The following is a 24,206-nucleotide window of genomic DNA, read 5'->3' as shown; positions in this document are numbered from 1 at the left end:
CTTCTTATTAGTATTATAAATGCAAAAGTTTGTGAAAATGTTTGGATGTTTGTTAGAAGTGAACACAGAAACAATTGAACTGATTTTTTGAATGAACTGAATTTGGCGCAAGTTCGACCATGTCCTGGATTAGTACATAGGCTACCCTTTATCCTGGTAATTTACTCCCATGGGACATATTGAAATTTTTATCAGATTTTTTAAATAGATGGCGCCAGCATATTTTATGAACTTTTGTAGCAGGAATAGGGTTCCACGTGGGCGAAACGGCGAGCAACATCGAATTTACAATAAAAAAAGGAAATTAAAATTGGTTCATAACTTTGGGAGCTGCTATGCGATATACAGATATATAATATTTTGTAGCTATCTATAGAATCATACGCTAAAACTTACATTACACCACACTGTAAGGCATGTCTTAATTCTGTTAAGCGGTAGATACGTGTTCTTCTTTTATAAAAGGTGGTATAAAGACTAATTACTCTTTGTACTTTTTTTTAAATTATTTTTTCTTCGTTTTTAAAAAAAGAACGCAAATGCTCTCAGCCCTTTTTTTTTTTTTTTTTTTGGTTTCGCGGAGAAAGTCCCTTATTACTACCGCCCAGCCTTCGTGGGGGGCGACTGAGCGGTTATGCTGGGGTAACCGTGCCTTACGGCCCGGCGTTGAGCCGCCCGGATTTGATGGTGACCTTCGGGCGACCGCCGGGCCGAGTCCCTAACCCTATATACAACTTAACCTATGCACGGCCTACCAGCTAAAACTCCGCGGTGGCCCTCTTCGGCGCATTAGGGACGGCCGCGGGCTTCCTCTGACGTTGAAGTGTCTAGTCTGCGACCGCAGCCGCCCCTGCGCGGTGCCGCCTTGCGGCCCGTCTCCTATGGGGGGGGGGGCTCAGAAGCCCCCGCGCACCGAAGGACGCCCTCGGCGTCTACGGCAGTGTGAGGCCAACAGCACACTGCCGTCCATCCCGGGGTCAACCGAAAGATGTGCAAAAATGCACAAAAATGCACTAGGGCGGACAGCCCCCTGCTGCCCGCCGACGACCCCCTTCGTGGCCCCTATTAGTCGCCTCTTACGACAGGCAGGGGATACCGTGGTGGAATTCTCCAAATGCCCCCATTCCACAGGGCGGAAATGCTCTCAGCCCTGCAGTCAAGTCCGCTGTTTATTTTTCACGTCCAAAATCGTTCTGTAATTTTATAAAAATAATAAGGCCAAAGCCATGTCGGCAATCCAATTATTTTTAAAATTGAGAAAAAAAATCTTAGGCCACCGTCTAATAAGACATAAGTACGTGCTACAATAAACGCTAAAAAAATAGCAAGCACTGGCTTGCTTTACCATCCCCTTTAAACTAAATAAAAACTGAAGTTTCTGGGTCAATGTATTTACGAACTAATTTAATTAATTCCACCGTACACCGCAATCATTTAAGTAAATTGGCTTTCAGCGAGCCATTTGTTCAGAAAGTCGGTTCTTTGTGAAACGGAACGTAATTAGCTCTAATGCTATATTTTCAGGGAAGGAAAAAATAAAATGTATAATATGAATCGATATTGTAATTGTATTCCGTGTAATTTAACAGGAATAATAATAAAATATATTTTAATTAAAAGAATGTATTCTTTTGTTTTACATTTTGTCTTGAGCCGTCCTCTTTGGTATCAATAATAAGTTTTTTTTTTACTTGTGGCTCCATCTGCATGAAATTTACTCTGGAAGAAATTATCCGCTGAACTCTTTTACGGGATAAATGTTCATGGTTTTGTTAAGACTACCTAATTTAATTTGAAAACACGGTTTTTTCTATAACTCCTTACTAATATAAGTAATAAAAAATCACATAATATTTTATTATAAGCATCAGCGTTTACCTGGGGATTTCGTATTGTATTATGGCAAGTTAAGCGGGATGTCTTGGGTGGAAGTAGCTGGTTGCCAACCATACTTTATAATAACGTATCCTACTTTAATTTCTATTATAGTAAAGTAAAGTAGTAAAGTAGTCAGTAAAGATTAAAAATACTTTATTTTTAATCTTTACTGTGATATGTAAAACGATTCACTTAGAGTGAATATGTTATATTTACTTATACCTAATAATTTAATAATTACTGAACTATTTATCGATACTATTGGGTATAATAGATCATAATACATATTATGTTGACAACAATTAAATAAAATACAAGCTATTTATTTACTTATTTAAATTTAATTTTGATTGTAAAAGTAACTTTGAGAGTTTTAAAGCGTAACAAAAAATTGTTAATGTGTACTAAAATCACACAAAAATATGTGTTTAGGACAATAAAAACATAAATTTGAAAAATATTTTTCTTTCTTTCAAATACTTTTATTTTCCTACTTAATCAATTTCATAATTATTTATTTTTTTTGGCAAAAAAAAGTTGGCAACTTTAGGTGGAAGTGGAACAGATTGCCAAGATGAAAGACTGCAGGCTCAATGCCCAACACACGCTGCACTTTTCGAAGTTACGTGCGTACCGTTTATCGAATAAAATCACTTGTTTTTTCGGTGAAGAAACACATCACCAGAAAATTCACATGTCTCACCTAGGAATTCTCTATAAGAATTTCGCCTCATAAAGTATCCTTACGTCTATATATAATAAGATAGTACCTATAGGTTGAGCATTTAGAGATAAGAGAATCAAATTAATACAGAGTATCTATTACAATGTTTTCATTAATCAATCATTCTTTTGAGATCAAGGGCCCCGCTTATATTTTTGAATTTGGCGAGTGGCCTTCCCGATAGTAATAAAATACTGAACAAAATTAATTTATATTACATAGTCCACATTTAGAATAACGACATCTAGCGGATATTCTAGAAATATTTTTATTCAACGGAAAAGTTTATTTATTCTTACATTTTACAGACGCTTTTTTTGTTTCTGTTTTGAGATTTTTTTATTTTACTACATGAATTATTAACGCTATGAAGTTCTTCACTCGCCATACATTATATTCTTTGTAAGTTTTTCGTTAATTTATGCCAGCTTTAATGTAATAATAGAAAATTGTAGGAAGCAGCTATTAATTACCGACCCTAAGAGTCTCTAAAGCTGTAAATAGGTACCTAGATGAGTACTTATTTATCTAATCTTATCATATATTTACAAGAAAATAAATGAACCCACATGCTTACTCTTTAATGTCTTTAGATCGTTTATGCCAAATTTGTCAAGTTATTATATTATTCAGTGAAAGAGCATGAAAGGTCATTACCCAGTGCATTGAATAATACAAATAATTGTATAACAATGGTGTACAGCAGGTCGTGGAACATGAGGGCTAACAGCTAAACAAAACGACCCCAACGTATTTCCGCGCCAAGGACTATTTATACTCATTCACATACCATTCACTCCGGTCAATTCGTTCCATTCATTCAATCACGCATGCGTGGCTGCGGCTCAACGATCCATACCAAGAGGCGAAATACGTGTGCCGCGTTTATTCATTCTAGTTGTAGCCGGTGTCCGGGTCTGACATATTTTTAAATCAAATATATTAAATAAATCCTTTAAAAATGGAGTTTGTCGGCAAGAAGTACAAGATGATCTCTTCTGAGAACTTCGACGAGTTCATGAAGGCCATTGGTGAGTATTTATTTGTTAATTCTGTTGTAAAGATTATCACATTGTGCCGGCCGGCATTTGTCTCCACGCCCGGTACCTTCTACTTTTTTAATATTACCTGTTTGAATTCATCAGTAATCGAAATTATTCCATATTTCAACATTAAATAATATTTTTTGTTAATCACGTGTTATATTTAATTTAAATTCATGAATAATAACTCCTTTATGAGTTTTACCTGTTGCAGACAGAGTTAGATTTTGTGAACGAACTACCTGCACAATTTTTTATGCGATTATGCGATTCACTTTTTTATATACTTAATTCTAAATGATTGCTCATATTTTATGTTCTTTTGAGCATAATCATATTAGATACTTCGTTATTTTTAAGTCGCATAATATGAATAAATAATTTATTCTTAATATTATAATATTTGGATTTCTCATATTTTATCCTATACATTTTACAACGTGGGTAGTCTACTTCTATTTTTATTCCATCAGATTACTCAGAAAATATCATTTAGACTTTTGAAGTTTAGGCTTTTTCTATCTATATTTTTGTCTACCCCCAATGCATAATTATGACACCTGTACGATTTTTCCGATTTAATATTTTTTTTATTTCTACTAAATATAAAACGATGTCTAAATACCTAAGCAGTTTTTATCTATATATTTTATCAGCATTAGTTGATTACTCATTTTTATGACCTGATATTGTGAATACCAGGTATGGTTGACTAATAAAGCCTATTCATCAGATTATCTCGACCACACATTATGCATAGGTGCCGTATCAGATAGCTGATTCAAAAGAAAAATGACACGGATCGATGCGCCATACTTTAGCTAGGGATACTGTCCAAACTATTAGGCATTAGCATAATAAATAGCGATGTACTATGTAGTACTATGACCACACTTGACCTTTGTCCTTTTCGTGATAATGTCTCTGTAAATAATTTACGACAGTCCGTCAACATGGCCGCGCCTTCTGCTGAAATTTGTAGGTTAGTGAAATTTTCGAACTTATACTAATATTTTTTTCTTAGCAAATATGGCAGTGCTTAAAAATTTAAAACGACCATTTAAAAAACTCTTCAGTTCCCAAAGATAGTCAAGTCCCAAATCATGGAACACAATTAATCTTTTCGTCTAGATTATTTGTGTTTCAAGAGTATCTTCAATAGATAGTGAAACATTTATTGTATGTAGGTAATATGAAATTATTTAAAATGGAAATAGGTCATGGAAAACGCAGCTAGAATTCTCTATCCCGGGCTGACCCAGCTGTGACCCAATACGCGTGAACTAAAGCTCGCGCCCTCTAGGCTATGACGTCATTACGGCACTACTATTCTATGAGCTGAAAAGCCTTTTCAAAGACTTGTATCATTCGCTCCAATTCCAATTAGTGGAGTTTCCATCTATTCATCGTACAGGGCTATGCTTTTTTGCTATAGCGGATTATAGACCATCAGTTTTGATACAGTTTAATAGATGCAACTGAAATACAGTTTAGACTGTAGTTACTGCATCGCAATTAATCGTTTAAGCTTGCGGATTAGCTTCCATGAAATATATTTTGCTAGAATAAAATTCTAAAGTGAAATTTAGTCATGTCGCTCGGGGATGATGCAGCTTTTATTAATGAGGATATTAGTATCAATTTAGATTCATAGTACCCTAACATGCCTCTTTGTAGATGTTCTGCTTCTCTAATTTCATTATCTTCATGAACTCCACTAAAGTCTGACTAATCTTTGCTGACAGAAACTTAAAATTTATCACTAGTAATTATATTCAAATTTGGATTGTTAATACATGCGAATATCTAAGACAAACTTAGGTGTGGACCGACTTTACGATAATATAGCTTAAGTTCGAAAGTGATAAGATTATATTTGACGAAATAAGAATGTGCGCAACGAAAGCCATGACACACGACTGATGCATCATTATGAACAAGTTGCATTATTTAAAATTTTCCATAAATATATCATCAACTTCATTGAATTCGCTGATGACTTAGCCAAAAAATGCCAAGTCTTTTATTATGTTACCTTCCTTATTAGCAAAAGGGAATATAGACAATGATTATTTTACTTTGATTTAAAAATTTCTTTACTCTTCTAATACATACTGATACTGGTGACCCAGAGGAGTTTGGGTAGTATCTAATTAAATATTGAGGATGTTTCAATTGGTCTCAGAGGACACTGGACATCTGGTCAGATGGAGAGGTCAGGAAACAAGAAAGTAAATGTTACAAACTCTTTAGCTCAAATTATAATGGCTGGAAAGAAGCCCGCTCAATATTATAGTTTGCGCTTCAATTTGCTCTTACTACTCCCCTAGTTAAACATGAACGTGCATAACTCACATGGTTCCATAGCACTAATCAAGGCAATGTTCTAGTTACTAGGGGCCCCATAGCAATTATAAATTCTTTTTTGCCACGTGCTAGCGCTCGCGTGCCGTGTTTAGCTGCCCCATACCATATAGCGTATTGATTCTTTCAAATATAGGTCTGATGGGAATTAGATATATTGTTTAGGTATACATAGGTATTATAGGCGTAATAGAAAAACTTTCAAATTTATTACACCGTCTCGTGCCGTGGTTAGCCATTTGGAGCATGTATTGAATTTTTCCTATTGTGGAGTTTTGATAAGCAAATATGACTTATAGGTATTATGTCCGTATTATTCATAACAATGGAACAATTTTCATATTTATTACTTGTTCCATGAATATATTACAGTGCCAATTATGTTTCGCAATGCATTGTTGATTGCGTTGAATGTAAGCCTTTGATCCCCAGGTTAACACTTCGAAATTGGAAATTCTAACTATACTGTATAGAATAGTGGCTACATTTATGTACGGGTTTAATCGATACCGCAACATCGGCTCTCACTGGCTACCATTTTGGAATGCAAATGAGTCTCTAGAATATAGATAATTGACTTTTACTATAAGATGCAATAGTAATTAAATAAAACAAAAGAATTTATAATGAAATAACTTGATTAGTTCGTGATCTATCGAAGGATCGTGACGTTTACCTATCATTATCTCTAATAACATTTTATCTTTCGTATTGTCTATCTAACAAATGGCTGTTAGATTCTAAATGCACAATTAAATCCACCTAAACTAGTTAAAAAATGATGAAACGCAATTTAAAAAACTCTTATCAGATTCTGAAATTAAATTATTTCTATAAGTTTAAAAACTATTACAAAAGAGTTGGATCGCATTAACATGGCACGTAAGTTTTATTGAAAACCATATTTTTGGGGCAATCAAAATTTTAATCAAGTCTTCGGAGATTGGTTATATTGTTTTGTCAAAAAAACAACCATCGCAGTTTGAAACACGAGTTGTGAATGTAACTTCGATTCTGGGAAGGAATGTCGGCATCAGACCAAAAGACTTATGTATCAATGCTGTTTACGATACGTATAAAAATATTAGTAAAATTAATTGATTATAGCCCATATTTTCACAATTTTTATATATTTATACATATTATAAAACAAATTTCCCTCTTCTGTCTGTCTGTATGTTATCGATTTTCTCAAAATTTAATTGACGGATTTTTATGAAATTTGGAAAGGAGATAGTTCAAGGCCTTAGAAAGGCTACTTTCTATCTCGGGAAAATATATAGCGGGACGTTTGTCCCAGAAAACTCCTTCACGCGGGCGAAGCCGCATACAAAAGCTAGTAAATTATATATACACCTTTTTCTAAAACTAAAATTTCCTTCACTATTTAAATATTTGAGGACATTTGTATCATGAAAGAAAAAATTCTCTACTCAACTCCGGTTTTCATGAACGTTTTCCATTTTAGTCACAATATGATACAAAAACTATATTGCATGAGTCAGAACTTTATCAGTCACTGGTCTGGGATGCGAGATAACATGGTGAGAGTGATCTTTAGGGTTAACTTTGTTATTGACGTTATACAGCAGATAGTATTATTTGTATGTGCTAATTTTATCATAAGTAAATTTATTCAAAATAAACCTTGAAAAAATTATATTAAGATTCCTATTTAAAAATCAATGAAAGTAAATACTTTTAATGGCAACTGAGATACTATGTAGGTACTCTACGAATTCAGAGTTGGCAACTCCTTGAATTTACCTCAAGGAAGAATCCGACAGTTTACCTTATAGAAAACGAAGCCAAACTTATCATCAAAAACACAGAATAACTGTATGAAGATTTTGTATATTCGATATTACTAATCTATATAAAAATGTACACTTGAAGCATTATCAGACCACCTGCATAGTCTGTTAAGTAACACTACTTTCATAACCTCTTCATCATTCCAAAAATATATACAAACTAAAGTTCTCTGTTAAAATAATCAAGTAAACTGTATGTTTACAATTTATTGCAAATTCGATAAGACGCCTTGTTCTATGTTCACATACAATGAGTTCTTCACAGAAACAAAACTTCCTTTCATAATTCAAATAATTCCACATAGCTAATGAAACCCACTTTGTACTTATGATGTAATGTGCTATCGATGGAATTTATCAGTTAAATTCGGAAATTAATGGCTTGAATCATCATTTAGTGCTACGGGGTCACCTTGCAAAGGCTATATGTACCATCGAATCAATAGTTGACTAACTTTGTCTGTTTTTTATTTGACCTCTGAAAATGACAGTGTAGCAAGTAATTCAATCTACGACATCCCTTACCTTATCTTTGAAAGTTTTACTTGCAGTTTATTCTAGTTTTGAAACTGTAAAACTGATTTTTCGGTTCGCAAATATTTAAGATAAAGTTAAAAGTAATACTTCTAATTAAAACACGATATTCGTCATATTCAATAGATTAGCTTTCAAAAATATTTGAAATATCTATTTTCACGGTCAGACATCGACAATGCAGACATTTTTTGTTTGGTGTTGTATTTCTAAACAAAAAAACTTTCAGCTCCGTTGGCGTCGCAAATGATTCATTTCCTTAGTTAGATAAAAGATCGACAAAAAACCGTTCAATTTTTAAATTACCATTTTGCATGCCTTACGTGACTTCTTTTTGTAAAAATTCCGTGTAGACTTCGTATCTTGAATATTGTTGTAATATTTTTGTGTTTTTGCGCAATTGCGGCCTCACTGCTGAAATTGCCATAACTGCGAACGGTTAGAGGTAATGTTAAAAACCAAATAATCAATCCTTTTTGTCTTAATATTGAAATTCGGACGACATTATTGTGAAAATGTGGATGCCTCTTAGCTCTGCTTGTCCCTAATATAATTTGCTTATTTCTATTTTGACGTTCGTGTCATGAATTTCCTCAAAACGGCAAGCATAGAAAATACACATTAATGTTCTTTGAAACGCACACAAAGTACGTATATCTGTTTTTTTGTTGAAACTCGTCAGCAAAATGTGTTGTAAGCACACATTAAAGATGAAGATCATTGCTCCCGGCCTGGCTCGAAAGACCACTTTTTGCTCCAAGCTATTGCAGAGCCATGACAAATCTGCCGCCCTCTGCATTGTTATAGCTGTAACAGAGATTATAGTGAGTTTTTTTTATAAATATAATATTTCTAGTATGCAAATGTATCGAATAGATGCTATTGGAATTTTATGTACTTTGAACATCAGATTATCTATACTATTATATAAAGCTGAAGAGTTTGTTTGTTTGTTTGTTTGAACGTGCTAATCTCAGGAACTACCGGTCCCAACAGAAAAAATATTTTTGCGTTGAATAGTCCTTTGTTTGTGGAGTGCTCAAAGTTATATATCATCACGCTATGACCAATAGGAGCGGAACAGTAATGAAACATGTTGCAAATCGAGGAAAAATTATTAGTTTTGAGAGCTTCCGTTGCGTGCGCTGCGTAAACGGTTAAAGTTATGCAACAATGATGTATGACGGGATTGTTCCTTTTAAAAAGTTCTAAAAAATATATTATAAAACAAAGTCCCCCGCTGCATCTGTCTGCCTGAACGTGTTAAACTCAAAAACTACCCAACGTATTAAGATGAAATTTGGTATGGAGACAGTTTGAGTTTCTGGGAAGAACATAGGCTCCCGGGAAACTACTACTTTTATAACGGAAAACTTTAGCCTGAAAAACTTTATAACGCGGGCGGAGCCGCAGGCAAAAGCTAGTTAGTTAATAAAAAGGTATAATCAATATTATATTATGAAATGAGTAATGTATATAGACAAGTTGTAAATAATGTTTATCATAATTACTGTTTTTATATAAAAACATAATTTAATATTGAGTTACATTGTACACTTACGAATATGCCTGTTTTAAAGAAAATATGAAACAAAAACGTGTACATACTGTTTTGCTATATTAAATCAGAGATAAATATTTTCCCGAGATAAAAAGTAACAACTAATGTAGCTTCCTAATGAATTTTTCAAAACCGGTTTAGTTAATGTAGCTTCGTATTAGTGAAAAAAAACAAAATCGGTTTAGTGTTCTTTAGATATGCACGTTCAAACACTCAGCTTTATTTGTAAAGATTATTAAACATGAATCATGTCTTGGTGACTGATCAGTTTAGCATAGTCTGCTAATTCTATTGAAAAATACTGTGAGCGTTCAGCCTCGGACCTTGAACCGCGCGGACTTTGACTCCATTCTGGACTCGGAATATTGCCAATGACACCTATTCATTCACAACGACCGGTTGTTGCAGATAAATCTTAATTATACTGCTAAGGTCTTGTCAGGTGATAATTCTCCATACTAATATATAAAGCTGGAGAGTTTGTTTGGACGCGCTGATCTCAGGAACCACTTAACCGATTTTGATGTTTTTCACTAATAGGAAGCTCATTACTCCTGAATGCTATAGGAACTCAGTAGAAAAGCCCAAAAGCACTTTTCCCGATTCGGGAATCGAACCCAGGACTTAGCTTACTTACTTTACAGTACCGTAATACAACTGCGCCACCGAAACAATCAAAAAGTAATTGCTTAAAATAAATTTACCACAAAGATAAATATCAACTGTAAATCTAAAAACTAACTACAATAATGTCAATTATTTTTTATTTCTGAAAATGAATCAATTATCATTTTTATAATTATACTATGTAACAGTAATGTAACACATTACATAATATGTAAAATTTATTATCCCTTATCGCTTTATTGAAGTCTGCTTAACGTCCACTATCAGAAAATCCCTATACGGTATGCCAATATACTTTTCGGCCACTCTCTTTTACACTTCAGATAACAGATAATCGTTTCCTGGTCAATGTTCATTAGAATAATATATCCGTATCTATGCTATTTATCCTAAAAGTAGTTTTTTATGTAATGTTTTTTTTTCTGTTTACGTCTCTTTTACGTAATTTTTAACACTGGCTTTTGTGAGGATCCGCCTTTTCCATCTTTGGCCTTCCAGAATGTTCTAAGCTTTTTGTAATTTTCCTAAAATACAAATTTTTAGATGGAAGCATTAATTTCCATATATGTTAAACCTTGACAATCATGACATTAAATTTGTCTGACAAAAGGCTATTTACATTCATATGGAACATTTTTTTTACAATATAATTCAGCATGTAAGTGGCGATAGCCTAGTTTGGAATGAAACTGACTGCCGAGACGAATGTCCGCAGTTTCAAAACCCAAGGGCACGCACTTCTGACTTTTCTAAAGTTATGTGTATATTTTTTATAAATTGACGCTTGCTTTAACGGTGAAGGAAAACATTTTGAGGAAACTTGCATACCTGAAAATTTCTCTATAAGAATTTTGAGGGTACGTGAAGTCTACTAATCCGTAACAGCCCAGCTTGGTGTACTAAGTCCTAATCCCTCTCGTTAGTTGAAGAGGCCCGTGCCCAGTAGTGAAACAGTGTATAAAACAGATATGATATTAATATTATAATGCAGCACTTGGGATTAAAGAAGCATGTTTACCTATTTACGCATACGAACAAATACTAATATTACTATTTGTTCAACTTGAATAAGTCTGTTATTGTTCACTAAAAGCGTTATTAGATTTGAGTATTCAGTTTTGAAAAGTATGTATAGTATATCTATATGTATAACATAATATGAAAACAATCTGAATTTAAAGTTTATTACCATTTACAGATGCTTCGATAAGCAATCCTTATTCAACGAATATTAATGTATTATATAACTTGTATCCTATCAGTCCGTCTAAATAAATATATGAATTTCGTAATATAGCCTTCGTGATGCATAACAATTGAATTGTATAACAATGAAACAAAAGAACTAAATTACATGATTAAGTGTACTTCCATAACAATCTATGTCATATGAGCATTAAGAATGCTGTTTTATTTCGCCAATTTTCTCTATGCAAAAGAAGGAACAAAAGACTAAACAAAATTTGGATAATTAAAACTTCATGCTCTCATGATCCTTGTGAAATCAATGCTGTAAAGGCAGCATGAAAACTTTTCTGACTTTTATTTATTGTATAAAAACACTAAGATGGCCCTTTTTTCATAGCCTATGCGGATTCCATTAATATTTAATCCGATACTGTAAATATTTTATGAATAACGTTTACCAGGATCCAAAAACTTATTTTAAAGAAGAGGTCTATAACGCAGTCATTATATAATATCAGCCCTGTAATATATACTGTCCCATTAATGGGCACGGGCCACCTCTCCTACTGAGAGAGATTAGGCCTTAGCCCACCTCACTAGTCTAGTGCGGGTTAGTAGACTTCACATACCTTCGAAATTATTGTTATATACGCAGCCACTAATCCTTTGGAATTGTGGGTCTTCATGAGCGTGTTTCCGTACCATCAACTCACTTCCTCACTTGTCAAGCTTCTGCTAAGAACTAAACGAAAACTTACTGCTAATGATGGCAATCACAATTTGCAAAATTGTTTGTATATTTATTGATGTACATGGGTTGTTGCTCCTCTATGAATCTTGTTTCATAATTTATATTTAAAAATGTTTCTCTCTTTTTCTTAGGAACTTACCAAATTACTTCTTAATTTTACTTCTAAATTATTGTTTTAATGTCTTTTATGTTTTCACTAAAATTAATTCTAATTCAACTGGTATACTAATAACTGCCATAGTTCCGATGTAACATATACGGGCGAATATAATCAATATTGGGTGTAGTATGTACCCATATCCTTGTGGTTGAAGATTACGTTACCAAGAGAATGTCTGTGCGGTAAAGCCCAGTATAGAATTCACAAACGGATACATTGTTTCCAACCGAAGATACGCTAGTTCTGTTAGTAAGTTGTACTATTTGGACGAACATAACTGATTACATTAAATAATAAGTTTTATTTCCTCATTTACTAGAATGGCTTATTTTGTCAACAATTTTTCTTTATGCCTGACGTTAATTTGTCTTTGTCCCATACCCAATATTCTTACTAAGATGCTCCCATTTCTCTCTTGGGCATCTTTAGTAGTGGGACCATAAATAACATGGTTTATTACTAAAGACTGTAATCACATGAACGAAAACTAAACGTAGATTAAGTTCTTGCTTCAAATGATATTTAAAATGTTGCATTTTATATACTTATTGTAGTTTACTTTCTTGTTATCCTTCATTACATTTTACATCCGAGTCAAGAAAATCTGAGTCTTGAGATTGTATTGTGGTTAAATATATCGTATTACTGCATCTCATCCTATGATTTGTTATCTCAAACAGGATGGACCGATGTACGCACACAGTGGTCGGGGGCAATTTATCTGTCACTTTGTCATAGCCAATAAGAATTGTACGGAGACTGTTGCACCGGAATGTTCTGGAAAGTTTTCTTCTCAGATTTAGTCAATTGAATTCTGCGAACTGATTTTTAAATTTTACTTTAATTACTGATTTATTATGTACTATGATAGTTAGTAGATGTGCAAATTATATAGCTTAAACTTTAATATCAAAAAGTTATCCAGAAGATCTTCGAACTTTGAATAATATATATTTTTTGTTTTATACTCTTCACTGAGCTTTATTATTTATTCCCATAGCTAGCTATCTATAGACAAGTTATATAATCTATCATCTTCTACGTAGAATCGACATTCCGAGTCAACATTCTAGCTTTAATCAACATAAGTCAATGAGCAAAATCTTCATGATCGCCTCTTTCCTCATGTCACGCGGGTCATGTCAAAGCGCCGGCACATCCTTTGAATGAATTATACGGTTCGTATGTGAATATCCCGGCATAGTTTGGCGTTAAGGCTTCCAATGGACGCGTCGGCCGGTCAATTGTGGTAAAATGGTCAGCAATCAGCTTCAATTGCCGTCAATAATGCACGTTCGAGAACGTCTGTGAACGAACGAGTTTTCTATTTTGTTTATTCTATATATAGTTGGGAACACGTTTGTCCACGTGTTTGAAACCGCTTTCTAGATGAACTGAGTAGAGAACAGATAGATAATGTTTTTGATTTTTCTCTTTAATATCTCGTAATACCAAATTATATTACGAATTGCATTTTTAAATGTTGTTTGTAAATTACATTCTCAAACTATTTTATAAATATAGGTACTTGTTGTTTACAATGTTTCTGAGAAGTTTTGCGTTCTTTTTAATTGTTTACGTACTTATCAACATAGTAACCTATACAATTCGACAAAAATAAAACTAGTCAACTTACCGATAATATTTTTATCAATTCGAAATCAATCTTAATTACATCATAATTAATGCAATTAGCTTCCAACATAATATGATTATATCTTTTATTTTGACACTTGCATGTCTTACTAGTGATAAATACGTTTATTTTAAATACACCACAATATCTGAGAGTATATTTCTTACATGCGTATTAGCAGATTTTTATTTATGTTAGAAATAATATTACCACTCAAGTCTAAGACTAGGTGGTTTTATTTCCAAGCAGTTAAGGATGTTTTTAAATAAAACTTTTTTTAACAGTAAACTCCTTGCTCTGTCGATATTGTAAACAAACCCTTCACTTCAGAAAACGATTCCATTTTCAAAAGTGCTTTTACTGCCTCCGTCGAATTTAAATATCAATCAATATAAATTGGCGCAATAGGTTTGACTTATTGAGCGGGACTGCGGATGTCGCTGCCTACGCCTAGCCGGGGGATACGATCATTATCAATAACATTCCTTGCCGCTTCATCATTTACTCTATCTAATACAGGATATATTTTAACTGCTTAAGTTGGTGCAATAACTTCAGTTTTCTTGTTTGTTTTTTTTTATATGTCTCAGCCTGCTGATATGTTGTTTATGTAGTTTTGTAAGCAAGCTAGTGGTTGTTTCCAGTAAACACATTCGTACCCACTTTATCGTTTTCTTCGTCGTCTACAGGATATATTTTAAAGATTCGAGTTGTATTGTTTCTTCTTTTAATTGTCTTGTTTTAATAGTGGTCGTAGTTTTTTTCTTAATTTATTTATGTTTTGTTTGAACTGTGATTCTGTGGACTTATTGTTTTGTATTTGTGTGGGATATCGCTTCATTATAAAAAAAACTTTACATAAAATCTCCAAATAATAATATTCAATACAATTTTAAATCACTGTAAAAATATATTTATTTCCATGTTCCACGATCAGGTTTCAGACTTTTTGAATTTCTCATATCTAAAAATGCACAATGTCTTTATTCTATAAAAAATGTACTTGAACGCTATTTCATGTTTTACATACGTAGGTGTTAATTTTATCTCCCACACTTCATTGTATGCAAATAACAAAATTGCGTCATTCTCTTCCTTTTCCAAAGTCTAAAGGTCTTTCATTATCACTTCACTAGTCACTATCTTTTCAGGTTATGCTTAAATTACTGCAGCTACAATGCAAAAATATTATTTAACTATGTATCGATTTAATAAAAAATAGTAATAGTTTCAAGATAATACTTTCGTTATTTTTTCTTACTTTTTTATGTTTTTTTTTTTATTGATTTTTTATGACGAAACGAGCTTGCCGTTCGCCTGATGGTAAGCAATACTTTCGCCCATTGAAAATTGAACGGTAGATTAAGTGGTATAGAATAAAAAATTCGCGGTCTTCTAATTTACTAGCGAATAAACGCACTTAGTAATTAACTGGCTTTTGCTCGCGGGTTCGCCCGCTTGGAGGAGTTTTCTCCTATAAAAGTCTCGGTTTATATTTTCCTAGGATAGAAAGTAGTAAATAACCTTCCCAGGATCTTAAACTATCTCCATACGAAATTTCATAAAAATCCGTTCAGTAGATTTCGAGAAAATCTATCACATACAGATAGGTAAAAAAGGGGGCTCTGTTTTATATGTATAGATTGTAGATAGTTACAATTTATATTAGATGGAGAAGCACGTGTGATTCCAAAATTAAATCACATATGTCTGGTCATATTTTAAAATACGGAAACATGAATCATAGAACGTAAATAATATTATGCACTAGTGTTTACTGATCAGTTGGCGCGGCACCGCAACACAATGTAGTTTGGACATTGAACCTCTATTATTAGCAGGTAATATGTAACATTCATAACAGGGCTTTTTATAGACTCATGAGATAAAGATAGTAGTACTGTGGATGTTGAGAGGTGGCGCCTTGGCTTTACATTTTTTTTAATAAAACTATTTTCAGGATTTTATGGCGTTTTACATATTACTATTTTCTTCTTTATTTCTTTTATTATTCTTCGAAATGTTGGAAGGAAATAATAATATAAAAATAGAGATAAAATACGGAAAATAGTTTTTTGTATGTCTAACATACGCGTTAAGTTTAGAATTTTTATTATAGGGTGAAAATGTATGTGTATATAGACTGAATATTTTTATTTATCTGCAGTTAATAAACTATTGCTATGTTTTTTTTTCGGGATATGTGTTGTTACATTTCTTTCACTAACTTTATATGTACATCGCAAATTTTATTAAATATTATTAAAATTCTCAAAGAAATTTCTAATAATTTCCAGTAGTTTTCCATAATACTTCGTTTTGTATATCGTAATGATGCTAACGAGCGACATGTTTTTCCAAATGACTACATGTTTGTCCAAATACATATCTATGGAATAGATCTTATCAAAATGTTGGAAAAGTTCAATATTGTGTACGCAAATATTTGCATTTATATCAATCACGCTCGCCGGCCTTATGAGTCAATATTAATGCATTTGAAAAATATTATTTTCAAGGATTTTGGTTCATTTTTTTTTATTATTTTATATAAATCATATATTGCTAGGCTCAAGCAATATGTAAGTACTCAAATAGATATAAAGTCACTGTTTTTATCTTTATTTTTCCTTTTACCATGCATTAAATTCGTCAAATACCATGATATTATGCATATCCATAAACTCCGTCACTTAAATTCGATATAGCTGACATACCTAATATGAATATAAGTTTATAAAGTATATAACTAACTACATTGTTAACTATTCGTATATTTATACTTTTTACGTAGTTTAACGATTAAAATCAAAATTTTCATGACATGTAGGCACAATACAAGGAAAATTGAGTATACAAATTAAATAAAGATCTATCGCATCATACGATTTATTGAGCTTGAATGGACAAAATGGATCGCTAACAATCAAGATGGCAAAAGTTAAACTAACACGCGAACAACGACTACCATTTTATTGACAAAAATTCCCAACGGCGCGTTCTAAATTGAAAAATTGCGCCAATCTAAAAGGTCGACGTCCTTGACGTCACGCCACTCGGACGGACCAATCGCAGCGCGCCGCGCCCATCAGCGCACCAATGGGAGGAGAGAATTATTTATCGATTTATCTGCGACCGATGGGTGCAATTGGTCGAATTAGTCTTGTGCGATGAAAGCAACAGGCTTGAGTCTTGTTATACGACAGGCAAATAAATCTCTTATCGAGACGTATTTGAGTAAACTGTATATTATCATGTTATAAACCGTTATTAATAGAAATTTGAATATATTTTGCTGCGAATCTGTTTAAATATAAAATGTTATGTACAGTTAAAATCTGAGAATATTCATTCATTTTGTAGGTACGAAAACGCCTTCCGTGGATTTTAATTTAATTACCCGACGTATTATTTTGCTTTAATTTCTGTTTGCAATAATTAGCAAATTTAAATCTATTTCAACACATTTCTTGTTGATTAACCGTTGATACTTATTTATTAGATTCAACCAACCTGTTCTATGCTCCATAATGAATGGGACACGAGTTATTATTTATTATTCTTTCGCCGTGCAAGCATCCTGTTCCTGAAAACGTTCATGGTTTTTCTAAAACCTATGCCTGGTTTCCTGGCATTCGGTATAAAACTGGGACCTAGATAGCATATCAAGTTTTTGTACCTAAATAGGATGGTTATTAAATCGTTAACGTGCTCTGGTTTCTTGCAGTTGGTTATTATTGTGGTTAAACCAGCTTGCAGCAATTGAGAATACAAGCATGGCCTCTTATCAATTATAATTTCTATATTACATTTTCCTTTACAAGTTATAAGTAAGACGATAGGTGCCCAGTTTGAGTAAATTCACCTTTTTCAAATTCTTTGCTTTTAAATCAGCCGTAGATTCAAATTTTCGCTCCGGTTTGGCATAAGGCTTAAAGCAGCAGTTCCTTGGTATAGATGTTTTCTAAGCATTGGCTTTTTAAGAAAGCCTTCAACATCATCAACTTTACCTTTACTCCATTAATGTAAGGAAAAATAATAACCGCGTCTTATCACAATGGTGCCATTTGCTACAATCCAACTCCCAGCGAGACCAACGCAGTTACTTTATTAGCATTATCGAATTATTATTTAAATTAGGATCGAACAGGAAGCAACGGTTTGCAGTCCCGGTGGACTCCTGGACGTTGGACTCCGGCGAGAATAGGGTTGACAGGAAGCCGTGTTGGTTCTTAAGGAATTCGTAAATTTTAATTTAGAATAGGTATTATAAAAGTTATTAGGTAGACACTGATAGAACAAGTCTTGTTATTTATCTAATTTCTGATAAAATAAAATTCGAAATAATTCGGAAAAAAATTTTATTTAAATGTTGTTTTTAAAAAGTTGGATCACGTACGAAGTGCGCAGTTCCGAGGCGCGGGAGAGAATCCCGAATCGAATCCCGATAAAGGCGTGATGTATGAGTAATAGTTAGATAACAACTTCATGTAATGTTTGGTCATTCTTTAAAAACAATTTTTTTCCGTCATCTAAATTGTACTATCAGAAATCCAAATTCGAAACATGTATTAAGTAATCTGTAGACTTATTACATTGTAATAAGTCCACAGATTTCATATCAAGCTAAAATTAAAATAACTATTCGCTACGGGAATTAAAATGAATATTTAGTAGTTTACGATTATTAAAAGGCTATGCGTACATACGTGCAAACCCCTACAGACCTTAACATTGGAATGCGGGCTGGCGACCCACGTTTAGACTTTAGACTTTTGCAACCATAAAGGACGTTCAGCGGAGGTTTAAAACAAATACAACTTTAAACTGGTTCCTTTTAGTCGGAACTGCAGATATTTGTAAAATGAAATAAGCGCTATATTTTGTATTTTGTAACCGTTGCTATCTTTATAGTTTAGTTGTTACTAAGACACGAAGCTGTAAATTTTAAAATACTAAGATAAGTAAGTCATTTTGGTCACTGTATGTACGTAATTTATTACGTTCAGAATCGAATGGTGTAGATACTCGCTGGCCAAAGTCGAACTCGGAGCCCAAAAACCCCTAAACTATCCGCAGTCTGCAACGTTATGTTTGTACCATATGGGTATTTACATATGTTTAATGAAGTATCAAAGTTCGATCTTGTGTTCAACGGTTCAAGGTAACACGGGCTTTATAAGCAAATGTAGTAATACTATGCTAGATATATCTTGCCTCTTCCTTGTCAATATTTAACGTATACCTGCTTAATATAACTTCATTTTAATAATTTTTGATAGAAGTAGTAATTCTATGGCTATGAATTGTTCATGTTTAAATATTTGATTTCTCGCATGTTGATGTTAATGTTTTTCGAAAATCAATTCAGTGACGTTCATAATGTATAAACGAGTCCAAGCACTTCAATCAAGCCAAATAGCTTTCTAACTAACTATACTGTTTATTGTCTTTGAGTCACTTATAATATTCGAATTGATTCCGAAAATGAAATGACAAAATTTGGTTTGTGACATTCCTACGAATACCTTATTTTAATTAGTTTATTTTAGGAGCAATTTTAAACAATTATTAAAATAAGAAAGTAGCATAGCATTCTTTTTTTTTGCCATTAAAAGTCCACTGCTAAACACAGGCCACCGTTAAAAATTCCAAGACAAACCAAACCCGTTAAAAGCATAGCATTAGGATCCGTCTCTTTATACATTCACTTGGTGGTAGGTCTGCCATATGCGTGAGTCCGCCTGGGTAGGTACCACCGCAATATCTATTTCAGCCGCCAAGCAGCCGTTTGTAGTCACTGTTGTGTTTCGCTTTGAAGGATATTGTAGCCAGTGTAACTACTGGACATAATGAAACCTAACATCTAAATTCAAAGTGTTGGTTGGTGTTTCTACTATTTATAGGCGGCTTACCATCAGGTGAACGGCAAGCTGGTCTCGTCATTCAAAGCAATAAAAAAAAACATTTGTGAGAACCTATTTGATGGAACTTTAACGTAGTATTACATACTCTTTGGATCGAACTGCCGTCTCCTTTCGTATGACATTATATACGTCAGTTAAGTTATAAACCGCTGCGGGAATTATTAGGTTATATTTCCTTATTATAGTAATAGTAATGATTTGCGGTGACCGCAACATGCCGTCGTGGGAAGACAAGAAATATCGGCTCGTGTCTACTGAGAATTTCGATGACTTCATGAAGGTTTTGGGTAAATTTACCATTTTGTTTTGGCAAAAATGACTGCCAATTACTTGAAGGTTAAAAGGAAGAACCATCTTTGTCTTTAAATGACGTTACTTCTACATTACTATTCAATTTACATGTTAAAACTACTTTAAGTACAAATAAGAAATTTTGAAGCAGACATCTTTTTGTTAAAATTGACACATCCGAGAGCATCTTTAGTTTTCTGTAGTACAGTTCTTTTTAGAGTTAGAAGTGGAAATGAGCCAAATCTGCAAAACTATAACCACTTAAAACTCAGTCTTTGTATCGATAGAAAAATAAAATTTTCATTTTAATATATATAACTTTAAACAATAAGGTAGATATTAACAGTTATGCATGTTTAATGTTGCTTCCTCTTCATCAATATAAGCTTAATAGATTTCCAGCGAATTCATGTGTGCTATATTGAACGATTAATTAGAATGTCTCAATTAATGATTCATTGCTTGGTTGACTGACCTTTGATAGACGCTAAAGTTACGGTATTGTCTTATTATTAACATTCTGTTAAACATTTAGTTCCAAATTATATTTTGTTTTTGATTACTTTTTTATTTCTATAAATTCAATAGCATTTCTTGATATAAAACCTAACTTTACGCAGTGTTACACTAAGTTCGATCTGAAAGATATTTTCTTAAATTCATCGTCAAATGTTTCTTTTTAATTACATCGGCAGCAGCAATGCATATTTATTTAAATAAATCGAATTTTGCCCTTTAATTATCATTAATGTATAAAACATATTTTTAAACACGGGTTAACATTATTATATCTCTTCAATAGAAAGAGTCGTGGACACGGTCATTATTGGTCGGTTAACGTTCAGCGCGCCAATGTTTTCCGCCATTAGTTCCTCAGTCGATCCTCGTCTACTATCTTACAAGTGCCATGTGGTACTACAAACTATCGATTAATTTGTACATACATACATGCACTCAGCCCTACCACCGCTAATCTGCGCTAATCAGTTCTGCCGGTTACAATACTTTACATACTTTTATGTTTACTACAGGCGTGGGCCTGATCACCCGCAAGGCCGCCAACGCCGTGACCCCCACGGTGGAGCTGCGCCAAGAGGGAGATGGCTACAACCTGGTCACCTCCTCCACCTTCAAGACCACCGAGATGAAGTTCAAGCCTGGCGAGGAGTTCGACGAGGAGCGCGCTGACGGTGCCAAGGTGAGACTTTACTGCAAAACTGAGTTCATTTGTTTAAAATCTGGTCTTATTGTTTTACTGATGGAAGATGAGGAAAATCGTGGAATAGATAAATAACACAAACAGCTCCCAGAGACTGTCTCCGGATAAGGTCACCATGCAGGCGAAGCCGCGAGCATAACTACTAAATTAATAAGAATAGAACTTGACGAACCGATAGAAGAAAATATTTAATTAAAAATTCTTTTAAATTTCAATCTCTTGGATTATGGTAATGCAACCACTGAGAGATTTTTTGTATGATGATTTTTTATTTAGCTGTTATATTCAACTACTATAGCATTAATTACTTTAACAGGTGAAGTCGGTGTGCACATTCGAAGGCAACACCCTGAAGCAGGTGCAGAAGGCAGCTGATGGTCTGGAAGTGACATACATCCGTGAGTTCGGACCTGAGGAGATGAAAGCTGTAAGTATAAGTCATCTTCTAGAATTTGTTGAGGATTTAAGTGTTTCCCCAACTACAGTATAGAATTAAATAAAAGGTAACCTGATCAACAATCCAAATTATAATTTTCGTACAAATAGACTCGAAAATGGCGCAAAGTTAAAAACAATAGGTACTAATTAATATAATGCATTTACTAGTAACAATGTACAAAGTGCACTTTGAAATTTGAAGAGCAAAAAATCTAACCTACTGTTGAACTAGCAGACAAAGTATGCAATAACCTTCAACATTAAATGAAATGTAAAACATCGGCGTCTAGTTTGGTGGATCATACACAGTATATATAAATACAAAGCATATATATTTTTACAGACAATTTCATCAAAAAGAATCTGCCCATAATAATGAATGGTGTTGAAACATCAAATTTTTAACTACCTTCCTAAAAGATCGGGAAGACCTATCAACAACGCAATTTTTCTAGTATCATTAGTGTCCTTAAACATAGGTCATGACTTACTATCGCACAAATGCACGGTTGCTAGACTAACAGAAAAATTGGGCAGATGAGTGACTATTTTAACATCTCTTGTTTGTTCCAGGTGATGACTGCCAAGGACGTCACCTGCACCAGGGTCTACAAGGTTCAATAAACCCAAGCTTCATAAGACTGCCGGGCTGGAGCCCTTATATTTTTTGTCCTATTATTATGTAGCACAACTATGGAAAAGTTAAATTATGTTTATTTAGATATCTTGTGTAACAACGTAAAATATTTCGAAACATAAGTGTATCTCAATATCTTTGTACGCTCTGTATTTGCCAAAGTTAGACTTGTTGGCGTCTTCAATCGTTGTATAAGTTTTTCTGTGCATATTTAAAATAAATATGTTTTTGTATGGTGTTGTTTTCATTTATTCCATTGAAGAATACGATGCTTAACAATAATATCAGGTCTGTATGTATTTTAACATGCAGTTTTGATTGGAATTGAGCTGCGTCGCAATTAGGTGTAATGATTAAAATTCGGGATTGGGGAATATTTTTCAAGAACAAAAATACAACCAGTGTTATTTTCAATTACCTTAATAATGCTCACCAAAGTCCTATGAACATAATATTAATAATAGAATGCTAGGAAAATGGTTCGATATAGGTAGGACTATGTATGTAAGAAGTATTTAGACTACACAATCCTTTAGAAAGGTATTGAGCTATTACTCGCCTCGTTTAGCATACAGGTTAGCGGGCGCAGTACGTAATACCTGGGTGCAGTTACGACCTTAACTAATGTGAGGTTCTGGGTGGCAGGTCTTTGCAAGGCTTTCTTATCTGATTGCTAAACATGGAAAGAACGTTTTTTCTTTGTACCCCTTGCAAGTGTTAAGCTCCTCAAACTACGAAGCCCTGGGCTGTTGCCCCGTTCGCCACCTTCTAAAGCCACAACTAGATGGAAGCAGATCTTTTCAAAAAGGCCGATATGAAAATGTTCAGGGAATGTCTACGTTTAACAGTATGCTTTCTATAGCTTATTATGTATTAGTTGTAATATGAATTCCATAGTCGGACTGGGAAAGAAGTTGCGGATTGTTAACTTATTTGGCGTCGGGCGTGGCACATAAATTATTGTTTCTGGCTCCGATGTAATCTTCGGATAGAATAGGAGAAACATACCAAATATATATCAATGTAAGTTATTATAAAGTGGCAATAAACACGGCTCATAGCCTATAGATTACTAACAGATGTGCCAAAAGGTCTAGAGCGAAGAACAAGTACTGACAAAGCGTGGTCAGACACGCCCACCTACAAGACGGATAGACGACCTGATAAATGTCGCAGGAACTCGCTGGATGCCAGCCTAACAGGTTGGTCTGGATTCTTTAGGAAAGAACTAAGTATATTCGGCAGTGAAATTCTAAAGTTGATAATGACTAATATCTAACAGAGTTAATATGGGCCTGATAAAATACTTACGTGTAGTTTAGCGTTAAATATTATGAATATCAAGACGATGAGATTGTTGCAATCAGTACATGTATGCTTTAAAAATACCCGGATTCAGAAAGGACATCGGGAA

At 33.7% G+C, this 24,206-nt stretch overlaps 1 protein-coding gene across 1 annotated transcript; it reads left to right on the top strand.

Moving 5' to 3' along the window:
• The first annotated feature begins 3,394 nt into the window (after positions 1 to 3,394).
• Positions 3,395 to 23,025, top strand: LOC115443270 (sodium/calcium exchanger regulatory protein 1). Its single transcript, XM_030168617.2, has 4 exons — positions 3,395 to 3,633; positions 21,530 to 21,696; positions 22,034 to 22,144; positions 22,729 to 23,025. The coding sequence occupies exons 1-4, from the start codon at positions 3,564 to 3,566 to the stop codon at positions 22,777 to 22,779; spliced, it is 399 nt and encodes a 132-aa protein (XP_030024477.1). The 5' UTR covers positions 3,395 to 3,563; the 3' UTR covers positions 22,780 to 23,025.
• Positions 23,026 to 24,206: the final 1,181 nt, after the last annotated feature.

This window comes from Manduca sexta, chromosome 9 (genome assembly GCF_014839805.1).
Source record: "Manduca sexta isolate Smith_Timp_Sample1 chromosome 9, JHU_Msex_v1.0, whole genome shotgun sequence".
Lineage (NCBI taxonomy): Eukaryota > Metazoa > Arthropoda > Insecta > Lepidoptera > Sphingidae > Manduca > Manduca sexta.
Note: the sequence above shows the minus strand (reverse complement) of the source record. Positions and strands in the feature narration are given on the sequence as shown.

Bases quoted from the DNA above. Each gene is read 5' to 3' on its own strand.
- LOC115443270 (XM_030168617.2), top strand. From the start codon at position 3,564: ATGGAGTTTGTCGGCAAGAAGTACAAGATGATCTCTTCTGAGAACTTC. The intron at 21,697-22,033 runs GTGAGACTTTAC...TTACTTTAACAG, and splicing joins AGCGCGCTGACGGTGCCAAG to GTGAAGTCGGTGTGCACATT. The intron at 22,145-22,728 runs GTAAGTATAAGT...TGTTTGTTCCAG, and splicing joins GACCTGAGGAGATGAAAGCT to GTGATGACTGCCAAGGACGT.